Consider the following 17372-nt stretch of genomic DNA (forward strand, 5'->3'; position numbering starts at 1 on the left):
CGCGCAGAGCCTCTCATGACGTGACATGTCATTCGGAACGCAACACTGCCACGGGAGGCTGTCTTGGTTGCTTGGAGGAGGTGCTTCGTCGGTGTGCCTTCTTTTCGCACCGCCCGTCGCGACACTAGCGAAGACGAAGAGATAGGTAGGCAGAAAAGCCGTGGGGACTTCAAGGCGTTGATGGATTGCGAGCATCTCACAAAAAGGCTATACAGTGATCCAAGACTGTGTACATCACCGCTTGCCCAAGTCGATATCCCTCACCTTGACCAGCCCATTCTCGCCGCCCTCTTCCACACCTCCCTCAACGCCAAAGAATGGCTTGATGGCAACATCCACAACATCCTCCATCAGCCCCTTGACCAAATCCTGCAGCTCGCCACCCGTCTGCGCGAAATCAGGGAACGCATTGACCTCCATCAACCACGCCGTGCCCGCCGCGTCAACCATGAAATCCAGCCCGAAAAGCTCGAAAGCATTCGGCAGCGGCTGGAAGTGCACGCTCATGCTGCGCGCGGCGGCCTCGAACGCCTCGCCCGTCGCGGAGCAGATCTGCTCGAAGACGGACTCGCGCCAGTCGGCTTCGCCTCCGCCTGTGCTGGAGGATGATGTGCCGAGGCTGGCGGGCAGCGACCAAAAAGCGTGCACGCTGCCTTCGCGCTCGCCCGTCTGCAGGCATGTGTTTGTCAGGTGCGCGCTGAGGTCGGGCTGCGCGCCCGCTGTTGATGAAGGCGCGGCGTAGGGTTGGGCGGCGAAGAGGGCGAGCATGGGTTTGTAGACGTAGACTTTCAGCGCGCCGGCCGCGAGGACGTAGGTGCGGATGTGGAATTTGCGGCCTGCGGAAGGGTGTGGTTGGGGCATGAGCAAGGGCGGGTCGATGTATGGCTGGGCGACGAAGTGGCGGAGTTGCGAGGTGATGATGCCTTTTTCGTCGTCGTCCTCGTCTGCGGGTTTGGAGGCGGGCGCGGCGTCTTCGTCGCCTGAGTGGGCTGCTTCGTCTTCGTCCTCTTCGTCGTCGGAAGGCGGGTCCCATTCTTCGAAGATCTCTGTGAGCTCTTCCTCCGAGCTGAAGAGTCTGATACCTTGGCCTCGATCGCTCATGCCGGGCTTGAGAATCCACCACTCTTTGTCTGCGACGTCTTTCGACTCATTACGCTGCCAGCTTTCATGCAGCTCGAAAGCTTCGATGAGAGCATCGTCCAAGAACTCGGAAAAATCCACTTCGATTTCTACTCCAGGCTTTACATGATGCTTCAAGGCACTCTCGGGATTCTTGGTGAGCCAGTGCGAAACGGTTGTAGATAGGTAATGCTTCCGGATGAGAGCTTTGCGGATGACATAACTATTCGAAAGACATGATATCGAGCCGCTCATAAGCCTGTCGAAATCCAAGCTTTCATATTGCCGCCATTGCAGGAACTTGCTGTCCGCAGAGGGCAACTCTGACGCATCTTTTACAAGGACTAAAAGTTCCTTCGGTAGACGAGCTTTTACTGCATTCAGCAGAAGTGGCTGAACGTATGGATCCTCGTAATCGATACAAGCGTAAATCTTTTGGCTCGCCATTGTGATCCAGATTTCCAGTCAATCACCGATCGAACAATGTCGTTCTCCAGACCCGAGAATCGAAGGCTTGGAATTCCTCTGATGAGCCGGAATTCCTTCCGCGCCAGCGCGCTGCTTTCGCGTCAAGCTCGCGCGGTCTTCACGTTCCACGCGTCGCCCGCGTGTGGACGTACCCCTCCAGCACGGCGAATGTGCATTGAACATTATCCACCACTTCTTACTTGGTGAGCTTTCTACGTAGTCCGGTGTAACTGAGATCCTGGGCTTACCTAGAAGGGATTCGCTTCACATGGTTCAGAGGGCAAGGTAGGACAAGCCGGTGTCTCCGTTCAGAGAGATGAGTGACTCGGAAAAAGCGTCTCCATGAATCAAGAAGACCCGTCCGCGAACATATCAAAGATTGACTTTATGTCTTCTTCGGCGGCGCTTTGGTGAAGAAAGAACTCAGCTTCTTCATGCCGCTGGTGTTCGCCTTAGCCAGCTGCTGTACACCTCTCGAAGTGTTCTTCTTCCTGATCTCGTCCTCTTCTTTCTTCTTGCGCTTGGCTTCTGCTTTCTCAAGGGCATCTTCGTCGTCGTCCGCGCTCCGTTTGCGACTGATGTTGTCGCTCAAGGAACGTAGCGCTTGTGCTTGCTTCTTGACGCTGGCGACTTGATCGAGATGCTTGTCGAGTGGCTCGAAATTAACGGGCGAAGTCGGTGAGCTCAAGGCTTCCTGTAGCCTTGAGCGAACAGTGGCGGGGATGTAGGAGATCGTGATGAAGTTCATGGCAGTGCGAATCCGGAGGAGCTCGGCGACATTGTCCACAGTGTCGCTTTGACTTTCCGTGGGTGTCGTGAGGGCTGTCGACGTTGTTGACACTGCGGCGGACGAGTCTACAGAAGCGCTCGTCTCCTGAGACGTTGCAGCGCTTTCAGCTTCTGGAGCGGCGTCGTCTGCAGCAACACTAACGCTGGAATCCTCTCTCTTGATGCTGAGCACTGGCATTTCCAAGGCTTGCTTCACGAATCGCTCTTCCATAGTCTCCGGTAAACCCTTTTGGACCATTTTCCTCGCTTTCGAAGCCAGCTCCGCTGCCAACTTTGGCACTGAGAGTTGGTACATCTTGTCTTCGCCGTCACCCATATCCAAACAATCGCATACCGCTTGCATGCGTCGCTCCATTGTTTCTTCCAAGCTGTTGAACGTGCTTTGACGTAGCAATTGTTGTAGCTGGCCCAAACCTTCACCTTCCGTCGTGTACAAGTAATCCGAGAAAGTCAGATAGCTCCCAGAATCAGCCTCAGCCAACAGCGGTAGTAAGATGAATAGAGGGTCGACAGGGGTGGCAACGAAGAGATCGGGCTTGCCAAGAAGATATCCTTGATCTTGTTCGCTTTCACCGGCATCAGCAGGCTCGCTCTGCGCTTGCGTCTCTCCTAGTCGGCGAGGAGCCAATAGCCAGCTTCGGCATGCCTTCTTTGGCGCAGCGATTTTCGTGAACTCGTAAAAGCCCTTCTGTGGACAGACGAAGAATCTAGTGAGGGAAGATGTCACGCTTGGCAGGCTCAGGATGCGAGCTTCGGCAGAGGCATCTTTCGGTAGGATGAAGACATGCGGTGGCTTATCGACACTCGGTGCAAGGTCCCTTGTTGAATTTTTTGGTTCCGTCTCCTCTGTTTTCGAGGGTGTGGCCTTCGTGGGCTTCCTGGATCGTGTTTTCATGCTGGCGATAGACGGTACTGGTGAAGGTCGATACAGGGCCGTGGCTCGCGAGCGTCCCGATCTTGAAAATATGATGATCGATGCTCCAGAGAATTCACAAATGTAGAATGTTGGTTGTGTTTCAAAATCTGGCGATTATAAAAAGGGAAAGCTGCGTGTAAATTGAAACGCGTGGAGCTCCAAAAGCGCGAGGGCGACGCGATGCGGAGTCGGGGCGTCCAGGCCGCTGGTGCTTCCCCAGCTTTCGTTGTTTCACATTGAGAACCTGCCGTTCTGTTGACCAACACCAGCTGAGCATGCGATAACACGGCGCATTGTTATGCTCTCGTTTCCGACGAGGGCCCCTACGTCAACATGGTTGTCGTTCGCGAATCACCCCGTGCGAAAGTCTCCCCCGACAAAAACGGCGCGCAATGGCCCCCGCGATCGCCGTTCGAGGCGCTGATGGCCTCACCGAGTGGAAAGAAGAGGTGGGAAGACAGGAGGCAACGCAATACCGACAGATCGCCTTCACCGTCGCCACTGAAGCGCCCTATGAGCAGCTCCAAAGCGCTCCAGGATGTTGCCATGGCCGACGAGGATGACGACGACGAAGCTGAAGATGAGGAGACCCTGCAGCTCAAGCTGCAGCAGATTGAAATGAAGCTTCGGCTGAAGAAATTACAAGGCAAGAAAAAGAGTCCAGAGGACGAGGAGCCGAGTGAATCTTCGTTACGATCGAGCAGCGCAAGAGCATCTCCGCCAAAGCCTCTGCAGCCTCCAATCTCGCAACCATACTTGCGCCGCCCTGATATCGAAGTACCTGTGTCGCCAACACGAGATCGCCAACCCCTGGGGAATCCAGTTTCACCGGCTCGCGCTCGACTTGGATTGAGTGCTGCGGCAAAAGCGCAGGATATCTCCCTAAAACGAGCGCGCGACGGCACTATCAAGCCATCAAGTTCACAGCAGACTCCTACCTCGCGGATGAAAGAAGAAATAGCTCGGCCCGTTTCTTCATTCAGCGCCCGGTTAGCAAAGTCGCGGCAAGAGCAACAAGATCAACAAGCGAGGAATGATCGCATCGAGCGCGCACGTGGCAATGGTTTCAACTTCCAGGATAAGTTGAAGAACAGTACACCGACGAGCAGCAGGACACCAGGTGACAGCGCGCGTCCTTCGAGTCAATTCACTGGGGAGCGGATGCCTTCCGCGGTCAAAGGCTCTGACGCTAGCGACCAAATAAGAGGCAGATCCACGCCCTCATTCGCGCCGGAGTCCAACCCATTTGTCACGACTACAAATTCTCAAAGCAAATCTGGAACACAAGGCGATGGGCATGATCACGGCGGCCCTGCTGACGAGAGTGATGTCAATATCCCTTGGGACAACAAACAAGACGGCTCTGGCTACGATCCCTTCTCTGGAGTTCATCTCACGAAGCGACATATAGCACATGTCGACGTGGCACGAGCGCTGGAGGGTTCTGAACTCTACCCATTACCTCGACTTTTGAAAGAAGTGAAGGCTCCCGAGTACGACCCTCCTGATTGCGAGTCTGACTACATTGTCTTTGGCATTCTGGCGTCAAAGTCTACTCCCTACAGCCACAAGCAGACGCACCGCACGAATGATAAAAAACAGCCGCAAGAAGATGCGACGGCTCCGCGAAACAAGTTCATGGTCATGACTTTAGTGGACCTCAAATGGGAAATCGACCTCTTCCTTTTCGGCACTGCATTCGATCAATTCTGGAAATTGACAGAGGGGACGCTTCTCGCCATTCAGAACCCAGCGATACTTCCGCCCAAAGGCAACCAAAACAATGGGAAATTTTCGCTCAAACTTGGCTCCAGCGAAGATCGTGTAATGGAAATCGGTACAGCGCGAGACCTCGGATACTGTGTAAGCGTAAAGAAAGACGGCAACAAATGCGGTGCGTGGATCGACAAGCGCAGTACACAGGTGTGCGACTTCCATCTCAACCTCATGATCGATCGCAACCGAAAGGGTCGGATGGAGGTCAACACGATGTGGCGTGGTGGAACTTCAGATTCTGCCGAACAATGGAAGAAGAGAGCGCAAAATCCCGCAAATGGCAAGAAAAGTATGCCTGGAAAGTCTGCTGGGGAGCATGGTAGGCTCTGGACTGTGAATACCGGCTTTGGCAAGAGTGCTGCTAGTCTGTTGGACGGTGAGGACAAGGCTTCGGTCGAGAGTCTGACCGCCGAGGAGACGTCTCGCCGCCGTATTGCCGCCGCGCAACGCGAGCGAGATTTGGCCAGAAAGCTGGAGAACATGGGCGGTAGTGTTGGCGCAGATTACCTTCGAGCTCGCCAAACTCACACTACTACCTCAACTACGACTCGCTCAAGCCACACATTGTCCCAAGAATCAACATCCTTCGAGAAGCCTTCAGCTTCCGAACTCGGCTTGTTGGGCAATAAAGCGACCGCCATCCTCCTCTCGCCCGCCAAAGACCGCAAAAGGCACTTCGGCGTCGGCGCCATTTCCTCAGCAGGCACAGAAGCACTAGGCTGGGGCGGCGCGAAGAAATCTGGCCTTCTACAACCAAAACCCAACAGGCTCGGCAGCCCCGAGAAGGGGCAGACGAAACTCACGCCTCAACCTCTCCGAGGCGTGATACGGCCGGCGAGCCAGGATGGCAGTGTCAGTCCGAAGAAGCGCGCACGCTTTGCGCTGGACAAGGGGATCAGGGAACCGGGGCGGGAATCTTTGGGAACGGTTGGACTTGGGAACGACGATGACGACGATGACGACTTGGATATTGTGTAGAACGCTTTCGTATTGCTTCGCGTGTCACCACAAAAGTTTCGGATGTGCGCTGGGCATTTTTAGAGGGATCAGGAAATACGATTATCGTGACCTCACCTTTTGCAGGTCGACTTCTCTGCATATCTCTTCTCCATCACTTTCCTCTCAGCAAATCGCTGGATGCAGGGTTCATGCGGGTATTGCTTGCAGAATGTAGATGCTTGTTGCCAAGTTGGTCTATCTATGAATTGTCCGGGTATCAGAACGCTTACACACTCAACACGCTATGCCAGACAAAACAGCTTAAATGCTCGCTCTCCTCGGCGCCATGGTTCTACGCAGATTCCTTTGCTTCTCCGTCTCCTCCATCACAGGCAGCACGCCCTCATCCCTCAATTCAGCCAAATACTTCTTACCAAATTGATAGCCCACCTGGTAGATCTCGTCGAACTTGCCAAACTCAAGCGTCCCGTACTCCTCGATTGGCGGGCGCATGTACCGGCAACCCGGTGTGGTCTTGGCGCGCTCCAGGTTGTCATTGCTGCTGACGTACGCCAGTCTGGCCTGGATTTCGGACAGAGTAGGCGGATTAGGATAGGAGGAGAACGGGTTCCAGCGATTGAGCGAGGCCCAGAAACCCGACAGCGAGTCGCCGTAGGACTGCGGAGTATCATCGTCGAGAGCGCCGACGTCGATGGCGAAGATGATGTCGGCTCCGAGAGACTTCATGTGGGAGACGGTCAAGTTGTCCACGTAGCCGCCGTCGAGGAGCATGTTCCCTTCGTCGCACATGGGCGGGAGCAGACCGGCGAGAGACATCGATGCGCGGACGTACCGCCACACGTAGCCGGAAGTGTGGATTTCCGAGCGAGACTTCGAGATGTTGGTCGTGTTGCAGTAGTACTCCAGCCAGAAATCTTCGATCTGGGAGTCGCCGAAGGTCTTGAAAATGCCGCGGTTGAATTCATGTCCGGTGGTGTACGAGGCCGAAGGATATGTCACATCTAGCGCGAAGCGCCACATGCTGCCCATACGTCCGGCGAACTTCTTAGCTCTTCCGTACATAGGCACAACATCTGCGTCCCATGCATAGAGTGCGCCGATAAACGCGCCAATCGACGTTCCGCCAATAATATCGATTGGTAGGCCCGCTTCCTCCAGCGCGCGGATCACACCGACATGAGCTATGCCTCTGGCGCCACCACCGCCAAGCACGAGACCAACGCTCCGACCGCAGAGACGACGAGCCAGCCGGTGAAAGTCACCTTTGAAAGGTGTGTCGGGAGAGTACAGCGGGGTGTGTCGTACGCGCCGAGAGGTGTATTTTTGAATCTCGGCTTGCAAAACTTGAACCCGCTGTTTGATGACATTTCCAAATTTCCTCGTGGGTGGGTGAGCAGGCTCGACAGTCTGGCGGAACGACATTTGCACATGATGGTGACCGCCGTTGATCCACGGCCTGTTGCGCAACCATTCCCTGGTAAGACCTGGAGGACAGTAGCGCTCTGCATGGAGCAAAATGAGTTCTTTCCGGGCTGTTGTCTTGGTAGTCAGAAGGAAGCGCTCATATTCTCCGATGTTGGCCGAGCCTTCGGCAAGACCGACAAGATAAATGCAATCGGCTTGGCTGATGCATGTCTGTGTCCAAGGCGATTTGACACTGGTATCAGCGATATACAGGACGATACCGTACTTCTCTTCCAGATCAGCAAGATACTGAGACAGTTTAAGTTTCCCCATCTTGCTAAAGGCATGGCGCCCCAAATGGTTCAAGATGGATGCTTGATTCAGGGAAGTCACTCCGTTGAAGGTGCCAATCTGGTGGAGTGCGGCTTGTAACCGGTGGCCGAATTCAACCACAGGCACGCCAGCTGAACATGGCACGATGGCAACAGTCCTGAGATTGTGGGTCGAGTTGACTTTGTTTCGAGAGACAGACATCTTGCTTTCATGGGAGGGCTCTCCCATTGGCCCTTCAATCAGAGCTCGCATCCTAGAAGCAATGATCTTTGAAACCTTGATCGTGATGCCTGGGTGCTCTTGAGCCAAACTGTTGAACAGAGTTTTGGGGAATTTCGCGAGTTCGGTGTCACGGATGGCGTGGAGAGTGCCGGGTCGGACGGACTCGGTCAGTACCTCCAGTTCGCCAACGCTGTCTCCTTGGCCATATTCGCCGATGGCTTTCATTGTGCCGTCGCTACCTTCTTGAATTGCTCTCAGCCGCCCATTTAAGACAATGTAAATGGCGTCGCTATCCTCGCCCTGATTATAAATCGTTTGCCCCGTGTTGACTTGGACCCATTCGAGCGCGAAATCGATGTGAAGGATGAGCCTGGGCAGCAGAGTGGCAAGACGCTTTGCCATTGTCAGTAGGACAATCGGATGTCTCTCGACGACCTTTTCAACAATGTTGCGCGGCAAGAAGCCGACGTAGACATCGGTCTTCGCCGTGACATCGATGAACGACCTGTAAGAGGAGACAGTGCCCATGTAACCGGCAAGCCCACCTGGTTTTATCATGAAGAGGCTCTTATTACGGGGCTGCTTTTTGCGCTTTGGATTCTGAGCACTGCCGAAGGAATGTGATCGCGAGGAGCTGTTCTTCCGGGGTCCAGGGTTGAGGAGCTGCGATGCTTCGATAGCGCCTTGTCCGGGGGCAGTTCCAAGTACATTTGCGTCTGCATCGTCATCGTCGACGGGAACACTGACATCCAAGAACCCATCAATCACGTAGTACAAGCCAGGGTTGCGTTCGCCCTGTTCGACAAGCACGGAACCTTTGGGGAAACAAACGATCTCCACTTCGTGCTTCAGATCCTCCAACACGTTCACATTGCCTCCGACGCTGTACGCAGAAGCTGATGCAATGGAATCCGAGTCGCCATCACCAGATCCACCAAACGGATCCATGAATCCGAAAGCACTATTGAAGATCGCCGTCTGGCGCTTCGAATCGAATGAAACAAGTCGGGGTGACTGAGCCGCAGATTGCGGCTGTCGAGTACCATCCTTGAGATTATCCAGACCTATTGCCTTGAGCATGCAATCCATTACACCTTCGCGGAAAAGAACATCTTCGTCTACAGATTCCTGGCGATGCAATGTCTGGCGAGGATTCATGTGCGTCGTAAGTGGATCATGCGTTTTCTGCGACAGTGGGGTGCCCACATTCACATCCGAGCGATTTGGAGTATGATAAGGCTGCGAAAAGCTAGTGCGGTTCCTACGACCTGGGTTTCTTGCCGCATGGATGTTGGTCAAAAGGTCGCCAGCGCTGACTTGATCGCTTAATGGATTTCCAATGTCGGCAGAATTCAATTCACCGCTGCGTGATGCCATACGAGATTGCATGACGGCGTCACGTCTCAACCCACTGCCCGAACGCTTCCTCTGGGTCAGCAAAGGGTTGTGCAACGCGATGCCCTTCATCCCTTCTTCGGCAGGGACCCGTTCTTTCTCGGTACGGAATTTCTCCTTCAATCTGTCTAGAGCGTCGCCACGCAGGAAACCAGGGAGGTCATGATTTGTGTATCTATCCATTAGACGCTCGGTTCGAAGTACCTCACTCGTGAGACCAAGGTATGCGTGGCCAGTGGCCAGGGTCACTCTTTGCAAGCGGGTGAGGATCACTTGGACGATATGGGCAGTCGCTTTCGGGTAGATTCTTGTAAGGCGGTGGAACGCTGTTGCGGGGATGATTGCGATGGTCGTGTCTACAGTCGCCCTTGCAACAATATCAGGGTGTGCAGAGGCAGACTTCGAAGGTCTGGAACGTTTCGGAGTCTCATTACCGACAAAGCTCGAGTACCTGCTTGATCGTGGTTGATGTTGATCGCCAGAAGGGTCAAGGTTGAGTGGTGGAGGTTCTCTAAACGCCGCACTACCATTCAACGTCGAGGACCTATGTCTCGATAGAGGGCGGGAGTCTGCCCTGGATCGAGATGGGTTCATGCCCATAGGACTTGTTGTACCCGAAGCGGGAGCAGACAAGTCTTCGGGGGTGTACGTTGCAAAGCTAGATTGCTTCCTCAGGCCAGGGCGTGTATCACCAGCCTCAGTCGGGCTGTCTTCGTCATCGTGGCGGAGCTTGACGGTCTCTGTGAACAACGCCAGGATAGAGAACAAGGAAGACATGGGGGCGCCATTCTTCACCTCGGTCAGAAGCTGATAGGTTCGGTTGCCACTGGAAGGGTCGTCTGCAGGATCGTCGTCAATCGCGGATTCGTTGCCAAGGTCGCCCCCAGAGTTGGCGCGATTGGATTTGACGAAGATCTGGACCAGTCCATCGACGACCAAACAGAAGCCCTTTTCTTCCTCGAGTAGCAGAGTCTCCCCGGCAATGAGCTTTCTGGTCTGCATAGTCCTCGTGAGCTCGTGGAAGACCGGCCTCTCCAAATAGCCAAAGACCTTAATGGCACTAAGGAACTCGTCGAAGTAGTTCGCGAGACCTGGTTTCGAGTCATGTTCCTGGGTTTCCGGGAAGACTTCCACTTGAGGCTCCTTCCTCTGCGGCTCAGGCGGAAGCCTAGAGTACATGTTCAAGAAGCGGTAGCGTACGAACCAGCTCACTGTCGACGCGAAGACCAGCAAGAGGACGAGTAGGGTCGTCATATTTAAGGTCAGAGTGAAACTTCTTGACAAGAACGAGAAGATCCATGTCGGCAGCGTGATCGTAATGAAGCTGATGATCCAGTACAGCAGACTCGGGATGATGGTGAAGACGCCCAGCAGTAAGCCCCCAAGCATCCCGGCCGTCGACTGGACATCAGCTGGGCCGTTGTTGGCGACAGAGGTGGCGTGGCCGGCGAGGGATGTGACCGTCTCAGTCATGGTGGAAGGCGCCGAGGCGACCACGCGCGACACATCCATCGTTTGCCGCGTGCCTGTGCAGCCCACAGCTGGTGCTCGTTGCTTCGCTGCCCGTCGTCCAATAGTGCGGTCAACGTGCGTCGAAGCGGCTCGAGCCAATTCACGCTGGTACTTGAGGCGACCTGATGCCTGAGGCACCCAACGTCTCGGCTCACTTGCTCAAGGTTCACAGCTCGCGCGCATCGCATCGCGTTTCGTGAATGTTGCGATTGAGCATTGCTGCATTCGCTCTCCCACCCACTCACCCGCCGTGCTGATCACGGAAAAGCTCCCAAGATGTCCTCCCAACCGCGCTCCTTCCACCAAGATTTTATCGCAAAAGTCCGCTATTCGAATCAGCTTCCACCGCCGCCAGACCCCCCAAAACTACTTGATATCCCTGGCACCGGTCTTGCAGGAGGACAGTACACCAGCGCAGGCTATGCATCAAGATTAGCAAGAGAGCAGCCCTTGAATATCGAAGCGGATGCGGAGTTAGGGATGCCCTTGGACCTGGTGGGCATCCCTGGTATCTTTGATGGCGACGAAAGAGGTATGAGAGGATATCCAAAGTGGAAGCATTGGCACAATACTAATTGATAATAGCGATCCTTGCGCAACCGGGCGCACGTATTACCAATCCGCGCGACAAGGCGCTTCTCAAACCGCTCAATGCCCTAGGCAAGCCCGCTTCAGCCTCAGAGCAGGTCTCCTTCCTTCGGAGAACAGAATACGCCGCCTCGTCAAGCCCTCAGATGTTCGCATCTGGTTCGTCGAAGGACCTGCTACGCCTGAGGAATGACCCCAAGCGAACCACAAAAGCACGAGACAAGGAGGACCCGATCAACATCTTGAGGAATGTAATCAAGGGATTCGACATTGCATACCCGCAAGATGCGCACAAAGGCGAAGATTCATCGGAGAAGCTTCGCGGTGCAGCAATCACGACTGAAGAGATCAAGGCTTGGTCGAATCCGAAACACCCCACGAACCCGGACCTACAGCTGCTCGACAGTTATCCCTTGCTCCCCGACCTCGAAGCGATACCCCAAATCGGCAGCTACATCGTCATGAAATTCCAATCAAATCCCACGTCGGTTACAAAGAAGTACGATACAAAACTCGACACTGCAATATTCAGACCAAGTGCCGACCCCGAGAAGGAAGCCATGTATGAGGTGAAGAAGGCGGAATGGAACCAAGAGTCGGGCGGGCCGAAACCGCTGCAGGAATTCAATTACGACTTCTACCTGCCGAATGACGAAGAGGCAGTCCGCGGAATCAAGCGCAAACTCGATGTCAACGATCCTGAGAATGACGACCCGGAGCTCTACACCGACGACATAGGAGATGATCAACGAGCGTTCAAGTACCCTCGCATTCGGACTTACGAGACATACAACCAAACCGGCGACGATGAGAACGTCTACAATAACAGCGTTGCCATCGCGTTGCATGACCCAGAAACAGATGTTGGCCGGGTACCTAACGCGAAGAAACGTCTGGGCAAGGGCGCGTACTTCTACCCGGTCTCCACAAAATTGATCATTCACTCGAAACGTAAGATGGGCTTGGGTATGGCGCCGGGAGAGGAGGACAAGCCTGACGAGCTTAATGTTACGATCCGCGATCCTGATGAAAACGACCAGGCCATGGTCGGGTTCCAGCAGGGGCTTCTAGATCCCAGTCTGCAGACCCAGGCTGTAGCCGAGGAGTAAGAACGTCCGCCGCTCGGGTCTCCTGATCTAGGGTTTGTAATGTATCTGATTTAGCAAGCGTTCTGCATCTTGTAGCACTAGCAATTTACGAGACCATCAAAAAGCGCGTGTGCCGTTCATGTCACCATATCCCATTTCCTTGGAATTTATCGCATTCCAGCGCCCCAACGCCGTCGCTAATCCCACAAAAATGAAGCACAAGCCTGGACTCGTGCCGAAAAGAATAAGACTGCATCAAACCGCAATGCGATCTTCTTTCCCCCCACACGCACCACACCCAGCATCACACCCTGAGATGAACTCAGGCTCATACCGCTCAGCATACCACCCATTCCGCACCGCACCAGAGGGATCGTTCTCCTCCGTCGCCGTCGAAGGATCCTTGACGTCCAGCTGGCCAGTCAGCGACGCAGACGTCGTGGGGCCCGAGACGACGTTCATGGAGCCGATCGCTTTGAAGACAGGCTTCTTCTTCGGCGCGCCGGTTTTTGCGGGCGCGAGCGAGATCGACTTGATTTCTTTGTTGCTGTCGTCGGGCTTGTTGCGCAGGTTGCCGGTGCTTTGGGTGAATTGGCGCATTTCTTTCAGGCGCTAAGAAGTTGTCAGTGAGGCAAAAGCGGGTTTTGAAGTCGTGGTTCTACGGACCACGCGGTGAGAATGGTCGTAGGAGGACTCGTGGGCTTGGAACTCGTTCATGCGAGCGTAGCCCTTTTGGCACAATTCGCCTGTTGAGTCGTCATCAGTCAGCGTCCTGTTTAAGAGATTGGCCTCAGGTCTGAAATCGTAGTCTTACAGTAGAAGGTCATCCTCGCTTGTTTTGCGCTCTCCGTGAGAGCCTGTGGCAACGTGCTTCCGTGCTGCGCTCATGTTAGAAAGTCGATCATCACTCGCAGGAGCGCGCAACGTACTGGAGCCATGATACGGGTCTGCCAATTATTTTTTCTGACTTTAAAAAAGGTTTTGTCCCGAGTTTGGTCGCTTCTTGTCTCTTCGTAGGCCTGTTCGCTCGCCAGATGGATGAATGTCGGATGTCTTTCACATGTCTGGATGTGAGGAACAAGGTGTGGTCAGTGCCACGGCTTTCGCGGGGACTCGACGAATGGCGGGCGAGGCGATGCACCTGACTTCACGACCTGCATATCGTCGGCGATAAACACACGACATCACACATCTACGTTCGGCGACTTGGACTTTCGAGTGGCAGCAGTCGCTACTCAAGAGGAGGTTCACTGCAACACCACCGCCGGCATGGCCGAGCGCGAAGATTCCATGGCGAGCCTGCAGGAGCTCGAACCCTCGCCCGTGGACGAAACACCGTCTACCTACAACGAAGACAACAAGGGCTACTTCCCCGATAAATCCTCCGGTACCTCCTCACCAAAGAGCACAAACAGCCTCGGACTCTCCCAGCACTCGCCGGCCTGGTACCTCACGCGCATCCAGCGCTACTCGTCTTACGCCTTCTCCGCCTTCGCCGTCGCCCACATCGCCAACACCTCGCTCATCCCGCTCGCGACCGGCAGCGTACAGGCCAGCGAGGGCTCCCTCCTGCTCACGCGACCCTACTACCAAAGCTGGCCGATCGCCGAGCCATTCCTGATCATCCTGCCGCTCGCGGCGCACATCAGCAGTGGCCTGGCGCTGCGGCTGTACAGGCGCAATGTGAACGCTCGGCGGTACGGCGCCGAGACGCGCTCGGAGAAGAAGCAGTACAGGGATAAGCTGTGGCCGGCGGTCTCGGGGATCAGCAAGCTGGGTTTCGCAGCGATGCCGCTGCTGGCGGGCCACGTGTTCGTTAACCGCGCGGTGCCGCTCGATTTCCCTGGCGGGTCGACGAACATCGGCCTCAGCTACGTGAGCCATGCGTTCGCAAAGCACCCCGTTGTCTCGTTTGCGGGCTTCGCGGCGCTGATCAGCGTCACTGTTTTCCACACGACTTGGGGCTGGGCGAAGTGGCTTGGCTTCACGCCTGATCAGTCGACGGCGGTGGGGTACGAGAGGCAGATGGCGAAGAAACGGAGATGGTACGTGATCAATGCTGTCGCGGCTGCGACTACGGCGCTTTGGATGGCTGGTGGGTTTGGCATCGTAGGCAGAGGCGGCGAGGCAGGCGGATGGGTGGGTCGCATGTACGATGAGATGTACCAGAGCATCCCGTTTGTTGGCAAGTGGATGTAGAAGGCTGCATACTGCTGTTTTTGTTAGATACCCATCTCGATTATACAGCCTTGAAAATAGAACGCAAGAACGGAGATTTGGTTCGGCTCGCACAAATCATCACGAGAAGTCGATCGAGAAATCGATTCCAGATATCACCTCTGGCTTTAGATGCCTTTAAATCAAACACTCAGATGCATTTCAAGGGTATCATAGCACACAAACATCATGATCATCATCCAAGCAAAAAGTCACTCACTTCAAACCGTCTCCTGCCTCGCAATCGGCCTCCTCTTCTTCTTCCGACTTCTGGAACTCAAGGCAGTCATCACCCTCGTCAAAGTACCATCCCGATCACCACCACCCTCTTCGTTCTCCCTCAGCCTCGCCTCATCCTCCGCCTCTCCAACCTTCCCCTTCCACCCACCCTCATCGCGATCCTCCTGCTTCTGTGGCCACAGAATATCCTTCACCAGCACCGCGCGAATCATGCACACAAACACCGTAAGCCAAATGCAAACCAGAATGCATGTCATAACACAACCCAGCACGCGAATCGCATGACTATCCAACGCCTCCGCGACCGCGAACGTCGCCGTGCACAGCGCCGTGTTGGGAAACACGTACGAGTACCAAGTCATAGCGAAGCGCCAGCGGTTGTGCTTGACGGTGGACCAGTGCGCGAAAACCGAGACGAGGAAGAACCACAGTGCGAGGCCCCAGAGCCACAGCCCGACCCAGTTGGCGAGGATCATGCTGACGCGGCCGGCGAGTTCGCCGTCGCCCATGAAGTGCTTTGGTACGACGTTCGGCAGGTGCTGGCCCATGTTGACGATGCCGGAGATCGTGAAGCCCGAGGGCCCGACAGAGATGAACATGCCGGGTCGGAGGCTCTCTTGCGGGAGCTTTTGGGTCATGAGGCGGTAGATGAAGGCGGCGTAGATCATGAGCGAGACCATGAAGCCGATGCCTTGGAAGATGACGCCGCCCACGATGACTTGCAGGGCTTCTTTGGGTGGTAGTTTGGGGGCGAGGACGCCAGCATGAGGGCCGATGACGAGCAGTGGGTAGGCTGGGAAGATCCAGACGGGCGTCATCTGGGAGATTGTGAAGGTCTGGGTTGACCATCTGAAGGATTGTCAGTTGGACGCTCGAAGAATGTGGTAGCTTTGAGAACCTACATCGTGAGATAAATGCCACAGCTGAAGAATACCGCAAGGCCACAATAGACCCAGAACAAGACGCTCATCGTCTCACGCAGCCATGGTCCAGCCTGAGGATTGTCGGTCCCGTACTCGGTCACATTGATCAAGATGGTGCCAAGACTGATCAGCCATGCTGGAATGAATAGGCTTTCGGTAGGGTGGAGGATCGACGACAGGAAGGTTGACGGGTGGAATTTGAATCTCAGGGAAATGGCGATCACATTGATCAGGAAAAGGGCAATGTTGAACAGGAAGAAGATGCAGCCAATGGTGTAGCGCCCGCGAAAGTCCCAGGGCACTGTAAGGGAGGTCAGAATCAGTGTTGCTTGCGGACCAAGCAAAAATGGGTCGAAACTCACAGCTGTAGATCACGTTCGCAATTCCTCCAGTAGCCATCTGCCACATGATCAGTTAAGCTCACGTTGATCGATTTCACCGCCCCTTCCACGAACCGTCATGGTAAACCACGTCCAAGTGAAATGCTTAATTCTCTGCTTGAAGTGCATGTGGTAGTGACGGTGGCCCTTCTCCGTTGCAGGCAGAGGCATGGGAACCGTGTTGTCCTCATGCTGCGTGACGCCATCAGGAACGGTTTCCTCCTGAGATATTTGCTGTGAGGCACTGCCAGCACTCAAAGGGTGTGGAGGCTGCGGTGGGAAGTAACCCAGCTGCGGTCTATTTTCGCGTGACCATTGATCGCGAATGGGAGGTGTAAAGGGTGGCCCTGAATGATGATATCAGCCCCGTGGGAGCAGTGTCGTAGAACCGCAGCACATCCAACTCACCGTCATCCCTGTGAGCGAATGGATTGGCCATCATTTCGCCGCGATTGTGAACCGAGTCCAGTCAAGTCTCGTCCGGTGTGCCAATGCGACCTTCTCTCCCCTCGGCGTCCATGAAAGCGTCGACTGCGGGCCAGCAACTAGGAAGATCTGGTAACACCTGGACGAGAGAAGCAGGAGAGGACGCCCTCGAACACCTCGGGTCTCTCAGTGTGGGGGAAGCACAGAGGGTGTTGCGTGTGTATGTGCCCGCGGGCTCTGGACAAAGTCGGATCACGGCAACAGCTCGCAGGGACGAGCATACAACGAACGGCTACTGCGGCGCGGCATTGCGTGCACTGGTCTGAAGCGCCTAGCTGTCACTATTATCAGTCGGGCTCCTGCCGCCAAACCCGGGTGTCGTGTGCCGCCCGACCGCTAGAGATGCTGCCACCGCGCGACAACACGCCGGGCGTGGGCGGAAAAGCTTCGCCAGGCTCGATGGTGGGCGCCACTGGCTGATCTTAAGGGTTTCGGCCCACATCGCGGTCGGAAGTCGGGTGTTTGGCATCTCTAGCGCAGCAATGCCCGGCCGACTCAGCCATCTCGTCATATCGGCCGTGTTATCCCACCTGTAGCGACACTTGCTTGAGCTGCA

General features: G+C 55.1%; 8 protein-coding genes across 8 annotated transcripts; 3 read left to right on the forward strand and 5 right to left on the reverse strand.

Moving 5' to 3' along the window:
* Positions 1 to 234: 234 nt before the first annotated feature.
* Positions 235 to 1566, reverse strand: WHR41_02047 (uncharacterized protein; the record flags this gene model as incomplete). Its single annotated transcript, XM_069370653.1, has 1 exon — positions 235 to 1566. The coding sequence occupies one exon, from the start codon at positions 1564 to 1566 to the stop codon at positions 235 to 237; it is 1332 nt and encodes a 443-aa protein (XP_069232319.1).
* A 406-nt stretch (positions 1567 to 1972) lies between these two features.
* Positions 1973 to 3271, reverse strand: WHR41_02048 (uncharacterized protein; the record flags this gene model as incomplete). Its single annotated transcript, XM_069370654.1, has 1 exon — positions 1973 to 3271. The coding sequence occupies one exon, from the start codon at positions 3269 to 3271 to the stop codon at positions 1973 to 1975; it is 1299 nt and encodes a 432-aa protein (XP_069232320.1).
* Positions 3272 to 3625: 354 nt separating this feature from the next.
* Positions 3626 to 6046, forward strand: WHR41_02049 (uncharacterized protein; the record flags this gene model as incomplete). Its single annotated transcript, XM_069370655.1, has 1 exon — positions 3626 to 6046. One exon carries the CDS (start codon positions 3626 to 3628, stop codon positions 6044 to 6046), a length of 2421 nt encoding a protein of 806 aa, XP_069232321.1.
* A 282-nt stretch (positions 6047 to 6328) lies between these two features.
* WHR41_02050 (uncharacterized protein) lies at positions 6329 to 10894 on the reverse strand (the record flags this gene model as incomplete). The annotated part of the gene is made up of 1 exon (XM_069370656.1): positions 6329 to 10894. One exon carries the CDS (start codon positions 10892 to 10894, stop codon positions 6329 to 6331), a length of 4566 nt encoding a protein of 1521 aa, XP_069232076.1.
* A 130-nt stretch (positions 10895 to 11024) lies between these two features.
* On the forward strand, positions 11025 to 12710 carry WHR41_02051 (uncharacterized protein). The gene is made up of 2 exons (XM_069370657.1): positions 11025 to 11426; positions 11480 to 12710. Exons 1-2 carry the CDS (start codon positions 11171 to 11173, stop codon positions 12589 to 12591), a joined length of 1368 nt encoding a protein of 455 aa, XP_069232075.1. The 5' UTR covers positions 11025 to 11170; the 3' UTR covers positions 12592 to 12710.
* Positions 12618 to 13621, reverse strand: WHR41_02052 (uncharacterized protein). Its single transcript, XM_069370658.1, has 4 exons — positions 13500 to 13621; positions 13385 to 13448; positions 13237 to 13316; positions 12618 to 13182 (listed from the first exon to the last, which is right to left on the reverse strand). The coding sequence occupies exons 1-4, from the start codon at positions 13506 to 13508 to the stop codon at positions 12826 to 12828; spliced, it is 510 nt and encodes a 169-aa protein (XP_069232074.1). The 5' UTR covers positions 13509 to 13621; the 3' UTR covers positions 12618 to 12825.
* A 218-nt stretch (positions 13622 to 13839) lies between these two features.
* Positions 13840 to 14769, forward strand: WHR41_02053 (uncharacterized protein; the record flags this gene model as incomplete). Its single annotated transcript, XM_069370659.1, has 1 exon — positions 13840 to 14769. One exon carries the CDS (start codon positions 13840 to 13842, stop codon positions 14767 to 14769), a length of 930 nt encoding a protein of 309 aa, XP_069232073.1.
* Positions 14770 to 15008: 239 nt separating this feature from the next.
* On the reverse strand, positions 15009 to 17180 carry WHR41_02054 (uncharacterized protein; the record flags this gene model as incomplete). The annotated part of the gene is made up of 5 exons (XM_069370660.1): positions 16739 to 17180; positions 16406 to 16677; positions 16313 to 16349; positions 15930 to 16251; positions 15009 to 15876 (listed from the first exon to the last, which is right to left on the reverse strand). The coding sequence occupies exons 1-5, from the start codon at positions 16770 to 16772 to the stop codon at positions 15009 to 15011; spliced, it is 1533 nt and encodes a 510-aa protein (XP_069232080.1). The 5' UTR covers positions 16773 to 17180.
* Positions 17181 to 17372: the final 192 nt, after the last annotated feature.

The sequence above is a fragment of the Cladosporium halotolerans genome, assembly GCF_011745625.1.
Source record: "Cladosporium halotolerans strain TM138-S3 chromosome Unknown Sca5, whole genome shotgun sequence".
NCBI classification, from domain to species: Eukaryota; Fungi; Ascomycota; class Dothideomycetes; order Cladosporiales; family Cladosporiaceae; genus Cladosporium; species Cladosporium halotolerans.